Here is a 14,631-nt window from a genome sequence, read left to right as displayed (position 1 = left end):
TATATTATGTTTCTTTCATTAAATACACATTTTTAAAGTTGTGGTATTCCTTTTGAATCACCCTGTATAATAAATTTCCTAGAGACCAAAAAGCTATGTCCACAAACCAGCACAGTTATAGGAAGCAAAACTCAGCTTGCCCTTTGCTCATGTCATATCCCACAAACTACAGATGAAGGGCAACAGGTCGATTCCATATTTCCAAAAAGCATCTGGCACAGTACCCCACTGCAGACTATTAAGAAAGGTATGAGCACATGGAATAGATTTCCAACATGCGAGTGGCTTGGAGACTTTTTTAAGTAACAGAACCCAGTATGTTGTTCTTGACAGTGAGTATTCATCAGAGACAAGGGTATCGTCAGGAGTGCTCCAGGGAAGTGTAATAGGGCTGCTGTAATTTTCTATATACATAAACCATCTGGCGGACGGGGTAAGCAGAAGTCTGCGGCTGTTTCCTGATTATACTGCGGTGTACGGGAAGGTGTCGTCATGGTGTGACTTACGCAAAATGACTTATGCAAAATTTCTAGTTGATGTGATGAATGGCAGCTAGCTCTAAATGTAGAGAAATACAAGTTAATGGGGATGAGTAGGAAAAACATATCCATAATATTCGGAGACCGCATTAGTAGTTTCCTGCTTGATACAGTCACATCATCTAAACATCTAGGTGCAGCACTGCAAAGCAATATGAAATGGCAAGGGAAAGAGCATGTGAAGGTTGTGATAGGGAACGCAAAATGGTCATCTACAATTTATTGGGAAAATTTTAGGAAAGTGTGGTCCAACTCTACAGGAGGCAACATATAAGGCACTAGTGCAACCTATTCTTGAGTATTGCTCGAGTGTTTGGGATCTGTACCAGGTCCAGTTGAAGGATGACATCAAAGCAATTCAGGGGTAGGGTGCTAGATTTGTTACCGGTAGGTCCGAACAACACCCAATGCTTCAGGAAATCAAATGGCAATCACTGGATGGAAGGTGATATTCTTTTTGAGAAGCACTACTGAGAATTTTTAGAGCCGGCATTTGAGGCTGACTGCAGAATGATCCTACTGCCGTCAGAGTACATTCTGTGTAAGGACCACAAAAGATAAGATATGGGAGATTAGGGCTCATACAGCGGCATATAGACAGTCATCTTTTTCCTTTGGTCTGTCTGCGAGTGGAACAGGAAAGGAAATAACTAATAGTGATACAGTGTATCCTCTGCCATGCACAGTACTGTGGCTTGTGGAGTATTTATGTAGATATAGATGATTAGTGCAGTTTGCTTTATTAGCACTACGGCCCACATAACTTGCGCGAATTTCAGCCCTTCTTGCGTTCTGTTAAAGCTGTTTTTGTGCTTTTCAATTCTTACGGTCTCTGTACATCCTAATATAGTAACAATCAGGTCTCGATACAACCACAGTATTAGAGAAACGAATATGGTATTTCCCTGGCCCCAGTGCTAAACCTAATAGAACTTTAGGGCACAAAGTCTACAGACAGCCCACTCACACAGATAGATACCGTCACAAAATCTCCAATCACTGTCCCTAGCAGAACAGAGTAGCAATTAACACACTTGGCCACCATGCTGAAAGAATCTGCGAACCACGGTACATGAGGGAACAAAGAAGCTTGGTCATTCAAGTACTAAGTTACTTTCAAAAGAAATTGCTAATCCCCTGGAGACACAAATAGGGAAATACATCTTTAAAGTTACTGATGAAAGGGTGGTATTGCTCCAATTCTTACAAACAGTCACAGGTCACATCAGCAGAATATGAAGACGACATGCAGTGTAAGCCAACATAAAAGATGTACAAATATTTCAAGGCTGCAAGGGAACAACACTTGCCACATGACAAAGCAAGTGCATACAAAATACCTTGCATATGTATGTAGAAACCACAAAAAGAACTAATAACACACAGCTCACGGGAGCAACAGGCTGTATGCAAATATATGCCATACCTAAAATATGGCACAATATCATAGTAAAAAGCAACACACACACTTAATTGTACCTCACGACAGGTGTGTTCAATTCTAGTCAATGAGCAATGATACCCTTTCACTTTATTTACCATTTACACTACATCATTTGTCAGTCCTTGAACAATATGAATATCATCTTCAAGACTCACTACATTTAACAATAATTTCCTAACAATATGAAATCCCTGTACACAATGGCAACATTTGCAAAGAGCTTCACATAGCTAGCAAGTTAGCCTACCTCTACATTTATGCAAAGTACAACTGTGACTCATTATAATGTGTATTCTCAAATTCACAAACTATCAACTGTAGTAGATAAGAAACTCCATCAACAGGCCTTCTCTGCTATAGGCAATGGACACACAATTAATAGTTATCTCATTGGGTCAGAGTGTAGATGAAAGTCAATATTTCAGAAATACTTACACTCTCTTCTTCTTTGAGAAATACCTGGACCGGTGAGAGAGGCACTACTTCCTCTAATTGGTCGCGTATCTGCAAGCAGAAAAAAAATCAGTCAATAATCTGCCACTTATTATAACTTCATCAATATCAACTGTATGTTGTTGCGGTCTTCATTCGAAAGGCTTTTGTTTCACGCCGGTCCCCTATGGTACTGACAATGTTACACCACTAGTGGTCAAATGTGTCTTATTTTTACCACAACACATATATCGATAAATTGCAACACTATACGTAGTGACCCATTCAAAAATATTTATAACGGCCCATAGTGTAATATACCTCTGAGCTCCTGTGCCATTAGGCATCATCATCAATAGCAAAAGGCAGCAGCAAACATGCACTGCCAAACATAAAACTCTTCCTAGAATATCTCATGTTAGGCATGTTATATTCTCAAGGCACAGTTGATGAACTAAAGCTGCCACTGTCACCTACCAAAAATAGCACTGTCCTGCAAAGCATATGTCAGAGCACCCAACAACGCTACTGTCTATCAAAAAATTTATGAACATTAAAAGTTCTAAAAGTTCCAAAAACAAGTACTACACCTACATTTCATTGTGTGCATCCATATGGAAGACAACCGAAAACATTAAACCTAATGCCGCCGATTTGAATAAATCGGTGGCTGTTTGCTGAGGAGACATCGCTAAATTGGGCCCAAGAATGGCCCTCAGACACTACTGTCTTCCAATTTCACATGAAAACTGTGCCACGAGAGTGTAACACACCAATATGAGATATTCTACAAAGAGTTTTATGTATGACAATGCACATTTGCTGCTGGATTTTACTGCTTATAATGCCTAATGGCATAGAAGCTTTATGGTATGTTACATTACAGGGCAATACAATAATTTTTGACTGGTATCCTTGTTTTATAGCACTCGATAATTAGGTAGCACAGCCCCAAACATGTTGTGGTAAAAGCATCACACATCTGACAACTGGTGACATAACGTCCTCAGTACCGATTCACACGACTGCCGTACGATGGCTTCGCAACAGACAACCAACCTCCCACATTCGTGTGTCCTGAGCAAGCCTCTTCTTCATGCACAACAACCACAATCTATATCTTTTCGGACCTGCTTCCCGTAGTTAGAACTAGGTTTCCCTCTACAATTCTTACCCTCCACACTTGCTTCCATTACCAAACTGGTGGTCCTCGATGACACAGGACATGTCCCATTAACCTTTCTGCTCTCCTGAAAAGAGTAGTGGCCGAAGACTCCCTTATGAGATTTGGAGAACAGACAATGTGTTTCAATCCAGACAGTCCACCCTTGCCTGAGCAGCAACAGTCAACTGAACCTCTAGAAAATAACTGGACCAACTAAAAATGACCGCATCCAAAATTGGATTCTGGAAAACTGTTCCTCAGTAGATCAGGAATCTATTGCATCCTTCCGTCATCCTGAATTTTGAATATAGGATTAATATGAATTTGAGGTTTGGATGAAAACAAAATGAAATAGATAACATCACTTGTAAATTCAACAGTGAATCAGTCATTAGGAATGGGTCTGAAATCTGCAATAATTATGTACGGAATGTTAATTATTTGGGCTCTCTTTCTTTGTTACAGACCTCGAGCAAACACACATGTTAGTTGCATTACAACGATCCTGTGTGTTCAATTTTGTGCGATTCATCTTCACCACTTCTACTGAGTCTTCTTCCTCACACCAGAAGGCTCTCTGTCAAATACAGACAACTGGGTCGAGATGTGGAGTGCTGAATACATGAGGCATCCAAAACTCTCCAAATTTTGCACCTGAACCTGATAATGAATACAGACTCCTTTTCTCACTGTACGTTCCCACAGCAACATTTCACTGTCACTACTGGAAATAACAATGCTTGAAATTTTGTTTCATATTTAAACTGGACATTTTATTAGGCTAGTTTGAGGTCACTGTTGTTGGATTTCAATTAGTTGGCATCCAGTGTTGTAGATCCAAAATTGTGACACTGGTGCTGCAAGTATTGTATGGAAGCAACTGCCACATGATCTTTGTGGTGGGAAAAAGTCAATTTGAAGTTTCTATCTCCTACAAAATTCATTTGAATTTCATGTTAGGTAGAGATTGCTGCAGGTTCACTCAGTATCTAGAAAAGCTTTTCATTATAATGAACAGGGCCTGAGATATGGTAACTAGTTTTGGAACTCTTGAGATTTCCCAGCCAGAAAAGGCTTCAAAATTATCACACATATGTTGAAAACTATTGACCTCAATAAAATACTTCTTTCCCCAAATGACCACCAAAATAACTCACACAGCAACAGACATTTATAATGTTGTGTATCGGATTGATACATATAACCAGAATTATTATCTAGGCTACAAACTAGGGGCTAGCAGCAAATAAATTTTAAATATTTTTTTTTTAAATAATGTTGTCGCTTTAATGCTGTGACGTGGGTCCTTTCATAATAATAAAAGAAAGAAACATAATTATTTTCTACAGGCTTATTCAGATGAATCTTTCATCAGGCAGCTGATATGAATTAAGTCAGCACACACCTCTCAAAATGAGCACCCCCCTCACATCAAATTCCCAGTGGCGTCCAGGAGGATATGTAGCTCTTCAACTGAAAAAAATCATTAAGGCTTCCAAAAGGATGGCTCATGAAACCTTGGCAGTTTAGAGTCAGTTCAATTTTGCAGGAAGTTAATTCCTTACATACTTCAATTCATTTGAACCAGAACACTTTAATGTTTCTACTTACTATTGCCAGATGGGGATACTTGAACTCTTGAGTGCAGTGAATACCCTTTTTGAGTAGCTTAATTGGTTAACAAGATATTAAGAGAGATGAACAAGATGACTTAAAATCCACAGCATCTGGCAGATAGCTTACTGATTCTTCACATCATAGGAGGTTACTTAACTACTGTGTGTGTTTCAGTGGGAAATCTGAAAGTCAAATATGAGTAAACATATGTCTTTAAGAAACTAAGATTACATTTTTATCATCTACCTAATTTCCAGATTGGCTCGAGAGACTACACACATTCACAACATTCCTCCGCCACTCATTTCCGTTCCTGACTTTCACGGCCCATTCTCCTTTTCTTCAGCCTGGTGTCTCTGTATCGTTTTTGACAGTGTCCTTCCCCTCATCCAGTGCCTTCCTCACCCCCTTCTGCCCTAAAAGGGTCCTGAGAATTCTACTCGTGGGAGTCTTTCCTCTTCTGTCCTAATTAGGTGCCTTGTCCACATCAATGTTCCTTTCTTCATCCTTCAGCCAACGTCAGCTTGTGAGTTCAGCTCTGCCAGTTCCTGTCTTTTTGTTCCTTTCTTTTTTCAGTGTCCTCCAGTCAAGCGACTGGTCAAGTATTTTCCTCAACATCTTTCTCTCGAGGACAAACGGTTTCTGTTCCTTTGCTGTTCCACGTTTCTGACTCGCATATAACTTTTAGTGAACATACCACTCTGGCACAGTAATGTACTGCACAATGCTTTTAGTACCAACAAATGATGACTGAAAAATGAGTAATTAATTTTCATTAGTTGGTTTAGTGAGTTTGTACACTAATACTGTATAGAGATTTCGTATCGTCTGTCCGTGTAATCAAATGAGGATGGGTGCAGAGTTTCTGCCAGATGAGACAGTACTGGCAGTTTAGTCACGCTTTGCAGCGCCCGCCGGTTTGGCAATTACTCCGTGCACCTGCACCCCTGCCGCAGAGACAGGCTGCACTCCGTAGAATAGTGCACTGTGGACTGAACTCCGAGAAAGAAATCAGTCTGCTCTGAACTGTCACACAATCTGTACAGCTCAATCCGCCAGCTCAGTTGTTGCTGCGGACAATTACTGTGGGACGTTTCAACGTTGTACGAGCTGGAATATTTGTGCACATCTTACAGGAGTTGCTTCTTTTATTTGGGAGTTTATTTGAAACATATAAACAGGAATGCACTTCCAGCACAGGCCATACTGCTAAGGAGATGAAGTCTACAAAGAAAAGAAATAAGATATCAAGAGGGGGAAATGAAATGATTGAATGGTAACACTGGCTGGGAGACCCGATTGGGGTCATCCGGCTGCCTAGTATGAGGCCTTTTATTTGACGCCACTCTGGCGACTCGCGTGTCAGTGACGACGAAGATGAGACAACGACCGGCCCCAAGCAGATGCAATCTCTAACCCCGCCGGAAATCGAACCCGAACCTGGCAATCCCCCCTCCCCCTCCACACAACTGCTGGAGATTGCGGTCTTCAGCACTGGTCGTTCGCGATGTAGTCGACGGATAGTCGAGTGACCAGCGAGCTGAGGTCACTACACCACACTACCACAGGGACTTTTAACTACGAACATTTGCCGGCTTGAAAAAGAACCACAGTTTCCTTCCATAATGCGTTTCTGTCGGGGCCGGACGATGGTGAGTCAACTGGTGTTGCGAGGTGGCTGCTGCGCCTGGATGTTTGGTAGCTGGTCAGTTTCCAGGCGCACCTTACAGCTCTGAATGCCACTGCAGTGTTGCTGGCCAACAGCAGCTGTACGTACCCACTCTTCTACAACTACGGGTTTTCGTTCTTCATTCTCTACACGGGCTCAGCCATCTGTGAATTTGCTCACAGCATTTTGCACGGCCCGGCATACGGAAGGACTGCCGTACGTGGACTCGGACCTGCACTGACTGCCAAATGTACAAAGTAACATGGCAGGTACGAGCTCTGCCAAAAAATTTTGACATTCTGGAGGCACGATTCTCACACGTCCAGCTGGATTCGGTAGGACCGCTCCCACCTGCACTTAACTACCGGTACCGTCTCACAGTGATCGACAGGTACACCTGGTGGAGACACGAACTGCCGAGAACGTGACGTGTGCCTTCACCGGTGGTCGGATTTCACGTTCCGGCTGCCTCCTACCAGGATAGGTAGTGGGAGGCAGATATCTTTCGTGGAATAGCCCACTCGTACAAGATACACCTGACGAGAGCTCCGCCCTGTCACGCAGCTGTAAATGGCACTGTGGAGCACCTACACCTTTCCTCAAAGACACAGTGGATTCACGGATTATGCCCTCCCGGTACTGCTATTGGGACTTGCACAGTCTCTATAAGACAACCTGCAGGCCTCCCCAGTGGAGATGCCATGTAGCAAACTCTGCATTTATCAGGAGAGTTTTTCAAACAACCTGAACCCCTCCACTCTACTCTCCTCACAGATCTCCAAAACCTAATGGAGGCCGTGCGATCGAGTGGAACAACACGGCACTGAAAACAGGCTAGCTTCATTCTCACAGAGCTGGTAATGACGTAGCACATTTTCCTCCGATACGGTCCACTGCGTAAAGCACTAGAACCACCCTTCCGAGGCCAAAACGCATTCACGGGACAAAACACTAGCACACTCACCGTGCACATTAAAGGGGGAGACACAGCACTGTCCTCGTCCTGGTGCAAGCCAGCCTACCTCAATGCAGGCTACCACTAGACACAGAGCTTCTGCCACATTGCAGCCCTCAACACTGAAGTCTTCCAAAACAGTGCGGCCCACATGCAAACTGATGAGCCACCACACTCCCAGACGCGGCAGTCGTTTAGCGACACCACCCGACCCACCATCATCCAGCCACAACAGAAACATATTACGGGAGGGAACTGTGCTTCTGTTTCGACCCAGCATGCATTAATAGCTCAAGTCAGTAAAAACTATATTATTGTCTAGATCTTGTACAGTATAAAACATTAAAATGTGATGACTAATTTTAGTCGAGTAAACAATCATCTTCAGATCACTCGTGGTGAAATATGTATCAGCAGATAGCATACTGAAAACCCTGCATCATCTGGAGTATTAACATAATTATAAGAGGCTTTATCCCAAATTTGTCATTCAAAAACTACAGGGTCTTACATTGGCAGATTAAACTACTGTGGTGGTGCCAACATTTTCACATTGTTTAGTAATGTGCACAGGGGTTGTACAAGGTTAAGTCAATTATTATCAACACTTTACTTATATTTTTGTTTATTTTGGTAGTAATGCTGTTTTAAGTAGATGACACATGCTTTGTTTATTTGTTGTTATATCTTTGCAATTTTCAACCTGCTAGGTTAGTTTCATTATCGCTGCAGTGCTGTTAATCGTGGCTGCTCTGCTGTCTATTTGCACCAAAAAAGAACAACATTCAGTGAACAGTTTCTTGTGGTCGGAAGGCGTATCAAGGGCCACAACTCATCGAAGATTTTTGGTATGGTACGGGAACAGTGTTTTGCCGCAATGGAGTGTCTACCGAATATATTGAAAAATTACAAAATGGTCGCACAAGTGTTACGCACTATGAAAGAGCCGGATGACCGTTACCGCCACAAACGAAGAAACAACTGACCATTCACGTGAAATGATTCTCTCAGACAGACAATTAACTATTGACAAAGTGGCACATCGTCTGCAAATTAGTCACGGTTCTGTATATGAAATCATCCACAACAGACTTGGGTTTCATAAAGTTTGAGGAAGATGGGTCCCAAAACAACACACACAACTGCATAAACAAATGTGCTTGAACATTTACTAAAAACATTTGGATCGCTATGGTAACAAAGGGGACAACTTCTTAAACAGGATCATTACTGATGGCAAAACGTGTATCCATCATTACGAGCTAGAGAGTAAACGGCAAAGTGTGGAATGGAACCATCCAAATTCGCTGTGCAAGAAAAAGTTCAAGACCCAATCGTCGGCAGAAAAACTGATGCTTACAGTTTTTCGGGATGCACAAGGTCCAATACTGGAACATTATGGGGAAAGGGGCACAACAATAAACAGTGTACATTACAGTGAGATGTTTACCACCAGAAATGTGAAGTACTGGATCACACTCAATATAGTCCTGATCTTTCCCCTTCTGACTATGACTTGTTTGGTCCACTCAAACAGGCATTAAGGGGCCATCGATTTGCTTCGGACAAAGCAGTGAAAGAAGCGGTGCATTCCTGGCTCGCAGCTCAACCGAGAACCTTCTTTTATGAGGGTATCTGGAAGCTTGTACAACAATGGACCAAGTGGATTAAAACCCATGGAGACTATGTCAAAAAATGATGTTCTTGTAAGTTTAGTATTTGATTACAATAAAATTTTATAACTACTTTGCGGATAATAACTGATTTACCCACCTATTGCATTTACAGCTGTCATCACAAAGATGAAGCTTTGGTTACTGAGGTAATAAGCAGATTTATTTTAAATAATTGTCAAGGGCAGGGCTTGGCAAAGGATACATTCCAAAGGCTCAAGACTTCCCGATACACCGAAGCGCTCGATACAGCATCGACGTTACTCGAACTATCACATGACACTGACTAACACTGCGCAAGTGTAAGAGATAAGCAAGAAATTATGAACTAGCCACAACATTCTATTGCACTGATTAGCATTTGACAGTTTTGTGAAGCACAGGAGGAAATAGAATTAAAGTCTATCAACTTACAAACTTTTGTTGTATTTTAACAGGTTTGCAATAAATGTTCTCATACATGTATAAGTACTGTATACAAAAATTAATGTCATTTTTTTAAGTAAAGGTAACATTCAAATACAGAAACTTTTGTCCTTCAAAGAACATAAGTTGATTCAGAACCCAGACCAAAATCAAGTTGATCCAGAACCCAGACCAAAATCTTATTTGGTAATGAGAGACTGTAATGATTTACTACGTAGGTTGCAAATGATAAATTTGGCCACTGTTCATGTTTTACAATACTGTGTAAAAACATTACCAGGTTTTAATCAGCTGTAGAACATGATGGTGAAATTCAGTTGAAACAAGGAGTAAAATTAATCTAGAACGACATGGTTAAGAAAGAAAGTACATCATATTAAACAGACTGTAATTGTTATAGCAAAAATAAATTACAGTGGCAAGACCTGTTGTGGAGATAGCAGTGACGGATGTCAGTAGATCATGGGATGAGCAATAGTTCGAGAGTGGGATGGAATCTTAATTGCAATGTTTTATTTATGTATTAGTTGGTGTTGTTACATATGACCTGCACACTAGCAGATACTGCAGTCTGTTTTTGACAGTCGCTCAAGCTTAGCACTACTGAAGGCTTCGAAGGAGAACAGTGACACCAGCTTGGCTGTGAGCTACGATGATTGCACTGAGGAAAGCAATGAGCCTGCAGCAAATTTCATCGTGTTGTTAGACGTGGGAATGTATACCACATACTTTGGCTTTCTACAATGAAGAGCCAAAGAAACTGATCTATCTATCTATCTATCTATCTATCGCTTGAGCCTTGTCCCGCAGTTATGCAGGGTCTGCCATCGTTAATCGGATTTGGCATGTTAATGGTTAAGGGGTGACCAGATGCCCTTCCTGCCGCCACCCCGTACCCCCCGGGACGGAATTAGTGTACCCCGACTGTCTGCGCCGAGTGTAATCCATGGAATAGTGCGAATTTGTTCAGATGCCTGCGCACCGTGTAACTGAGGCGGAACATGGGGACCAGCCCGGTATTCACCTAGCGGAATGTGAAAAACCGCCTAAAAACCACATCCAGGCTGGCCGGCACATCGGCCCTTGTTGTTAATCTGCTGGGCAGATTTGATTCGGGGCCGGTGTGCCCACCCGAGCTCAAGAAGCAGCGTGTTAGCGCTCTAGGCTACCCTGGCGGGTAGCCAAAGAAACTGGTACACCGGCCAAATATTGTGTAAGGCCCCTGCGAGCACACAGAAGGGTCGCAACACAACACGGCATGGACTCGACTAATGTCTGAAGTAGTACTGGAGGGAACTGATACCATGAATCCTGCAGGGCTGTCCATATATCCGAAAGAGTACGAAGGGGTGGAGCTCTTCTGAATAGCATGTTGCAAGGTGTCCCAGATATGCTCAATAATGATCATGCTTGGGGTGGCTGGCAGAAGTGTTTAAACTCATAAGAGTGTTTCTGGAGCCACTCTGTAGCAATTCTAGGCATGTTGGATGTCGCATTATCCTGCTGGAATTACCTCCTATTGATCCACTGGAATTGTCCAGTCTGTTGGTATCCACAATGGACATGAATGAATGCAGGTGCTCAGACAGGATACTTACATATGTGTCACCTGTCACAGTCGTATCTCGACTTAACAGGGGTTCTGTATCACTCCAACTGCACATGCCCCACACCATTACAGAGCCTCCATGAGCTTAAACAGTCTCCTGCCAACATGCACGGTCCGTGGATTCATAAGGTTGCCCATTCGCTTAATACAATTTGAAACGAGACTCATCCGACCAGGCAACATGTTTCCAGTCATCAAAAGTCCAATGTTGGTGTTGACGGCTCCAAGCAAGGCATAAAGTTTTGTGTCATGCAGTCATCAAGGGTACACGAGTGGGCCTTTGGCTCCGAAAGCTCATATCAATAATGTTTCATTGAATGGTTCACACGCTGGCATTTGTTGATGGCCCAGCATTGAAATCTGCAGCAATTTGTGGAAAGGTAGCACTTCTGTCATACTGAATGATTCTCTTCAGTTGTTGCTGGTCCTGTTCTTGTGGGGTCTTTTTAGGCTATTGCGATGTCAGAGATTTGATGTTTTACCAGATTCTGTTATTCACGGTACACTCGTGAAATGATCGTGCAGGAAAATCCACACTGCATCGCTACCTCAGAGATGCTGTGTCCCATCACTCATGTGCCAACTATAACACCACGTTCAAACTCATTTAAATCTCGATAACCTGCCATTGTAGCAGCAGTAACTGATCTCACAACTGCGACAGACATTTGTTGTCTTGTAAGGGCAATGCCAACTGCAGCGCCGTACTCTGTCTGTTTACAAATGTCTGTATTTGTTTAATATGCATCCCTATACCAGTTTCTTTGGCTCTTCAGGGTATGAACATCTACTGTGTTTAAACTGGAGTTTGCCTAAAAGCATTTGCAGTCAGAATTGAACTGACTTCAAAATTGGAAAAATACTCAACAATGGTATTCAATAGTATTAATTTCTGCGTGAGACAGTAAAAGTCTAGATATAGCCAAGTTGTGTATTTACGTGTTTCTTGCTGCAATGTTGTCAACACTCTCCATGACATATGACAAGAATAAAAGGAGGGTATATCAGCTGGTTCTACACAGAGTGGGGGGAGGGGGGGGGGATTTGACATGTTTGGAAGCAAGAGACATTGTAACATCATCATGTCAGGATAGAGGTGACATCTGATATGTATTCAGAAAAAAGCAGCTGTGTTCTCAAATTCCACTATAGCAACAACCTCAGACATAGCCATGTATTCTGAAGAAACAGCCATATGTTTGTGACAATGAAGGTATAAATTTCATGGCTGTGCTGTTAGGATGATGATGGTAATGACTCAAAATAGTGGTAGCACACACTACAGGGTTTGTAAGCATAAAAGGTGGAAAAGAAAACAGTCTAAAAATTAATGTAAACCATTTCTTTTTTTTTTATTTTATTTCTCCAATTGTTACCAAAATTTAGACAATCAATAAATGACAAAAGTTTTGAATAGTTATAAGGTTATCTTTTTGGCACATACTTTATGTCAATAAAACAGTTTGTAATTTTAATTAATCAGACACTGTTAAAAATAAATTTTTATCGAAGAGCTTCTTTCTTTTTCTTAAAAAAAAAGAAAAAATGGGGGCCATTTTATATTCAGGGGTGTCTTACACTCAAGTAAATACATTATATAGCTGGGAGCATGCCAGTATGAGAGACACCTTTGCAGCTGCCATATTTACTCGAATCTAAGCCGCACCTGAAAAATGAGACTCGAAATCAAGGAAAAAAAAAATGTTCCCGAATCTAAGCCGCATCTGAAATTTTAGACTCGAAATTCAAGGGGAGAGAAACGTTTTAGACCGCACCTCCAAATCAAAACAAAGTTGTCCCATTGTAACATGAGACACAATTTAGGTCGAAAGGATGAAGATACAGCTACAGTAGTTTGGTTCGAGTCGTAAGCTTAACAGTTAAGATTTATCAAGTAGCCAGCGCTCTGACCGTATTTATACGGGTACCCTTCCTTTTTCTTGTGCTTCATCTGGTTTGAATCGATTGCTCATTTTGCTTTGATCTGATAAGTGCCGTTCTCTCTGTTATAGGTGTTTACGTCACTCTAGGCTGAAAATGCATTACTGTACTGTGTCATGCATTGTTTGTCGCATCCTGATAATGAGTGTTTAAGACCTGTAGCCGCTAGCGGCATGGCTCTCTTTTGTGTGCGCTACAGCTGCTTACAATAAAAAAAGAGAGGAATGTTCTCATAAGCGAAACAAAAGCAAGAGACTGTTATTTGTTGTTAGTTACACTGCTGCTTTCTTTGATAATGATCAACAAGAATCAAATAATAGACTGCATATGATAGAAGATGTTCTGAATTAGAGTTTAGCGAACATTTTTCTCCATTTGAAAATCTTTGTAGGCGCCTTTTTAGTACATTACATTCCGCACAGAAATTAGAGTCATCTTAGATTTAAAAATCTAGTCAGTTGCCGTGCTTCATTCTGTATCACTATTCAGCATAAGAATAATACGAATATCAACATGATATGATATGTATATTCTTCCGCGTTTGCTGTGTCTCACTCTAGTTTTGTAGTTTATTAGGCAGACAGGATTTAAATGAGATAGCAGCAAACACGAAAGAATACACGGCATAATGTTTACATTCTTCTACCTTTTCTTTTAATTTATTTGCTGACACAGAGGTTTTGGTGCCAGTATTTATCTTTGTGCCTGCAAAGCATCCCTGTATAGCGGTACTTATATTCGAAGGCAGAAGTTAGTTGTGGCGGCACCTACCAACATTTTTCAGAACTTCCGTTTACATTGCACTCGATTCTAAGCCGCAAAACTGGAAAAAAAGTGTGGCTTAGATTCGAGTAAATACGGTACTCAAACATTACACTACACTTCGAGATAATGATGTTTTATTAGTCAGCACAGCAACAATATAAGCAACTGATACCACATGTAATATCGTAGTCCCGCTTGCTATTTTACGTAATGCACATCCATTAACCGCACACACACTGATGCTCACGTCACGGCAGGTAAAGGGGTACTGACTGCTGGAGTACACCGTCTTTCCACTGTCGGTCGTTCGCCACATTGCTGACAGATAGGTGGGAAGTGGTGCAAGAGCTGAGGTCGCTACAGGTTTTTATTTATCATTTATCACTTCTTTCACCT

The 14,631-nt window shown here is 41.6% G+C and overlaps 1 protein-coding gene across 3 annotated transcripts in view; it reads right to left on the bottom strand.

The window, feature by feature from the left end:
• LOC126426810 (uncharacterized) overlaps window positions 1–14,631 on the bottom strand; it is a 188,268-nt gene that overhangs the window by 134,769 nt on the left and 38,868 nt on the right. For all 3 annotated transcript variants that reach the window (XM_050088811.1, XM_050088812.1, XM_050088813.1), the window contains exon 4: window positions 2,419–2,487. In XM_050088811.1, coding sequence (XP_049944768.1) covers window positions 2,419–2,487 — 69 coding nt within the window. The remainder of the gene's footprint in view (window positions 1–2,418; window positions 2,488–14,631) is intronic.

The sequence above is a fragment of the Schistocerca serialis genome, chromosome 11 (assembly GCF_023864345.2).
Source record: "Schistocerca serialis cubense isolate TAMUIC-IGC-003099 chromosome 11, iqSchSeri2.2, whole genome shotgun sequence".
NCBI classification, from domain to species: domain Eukaryota; kingdom Metazoa; phylum Arthropoda; class Insecta; order Orthoptera; family Acrididae; genus Schistocerca; species Schistocerca serialis.
Note: the sequence above shows the minus strand (reverse complement) of the source record. Positions and strands in the feature narration are given on the sequence as shown.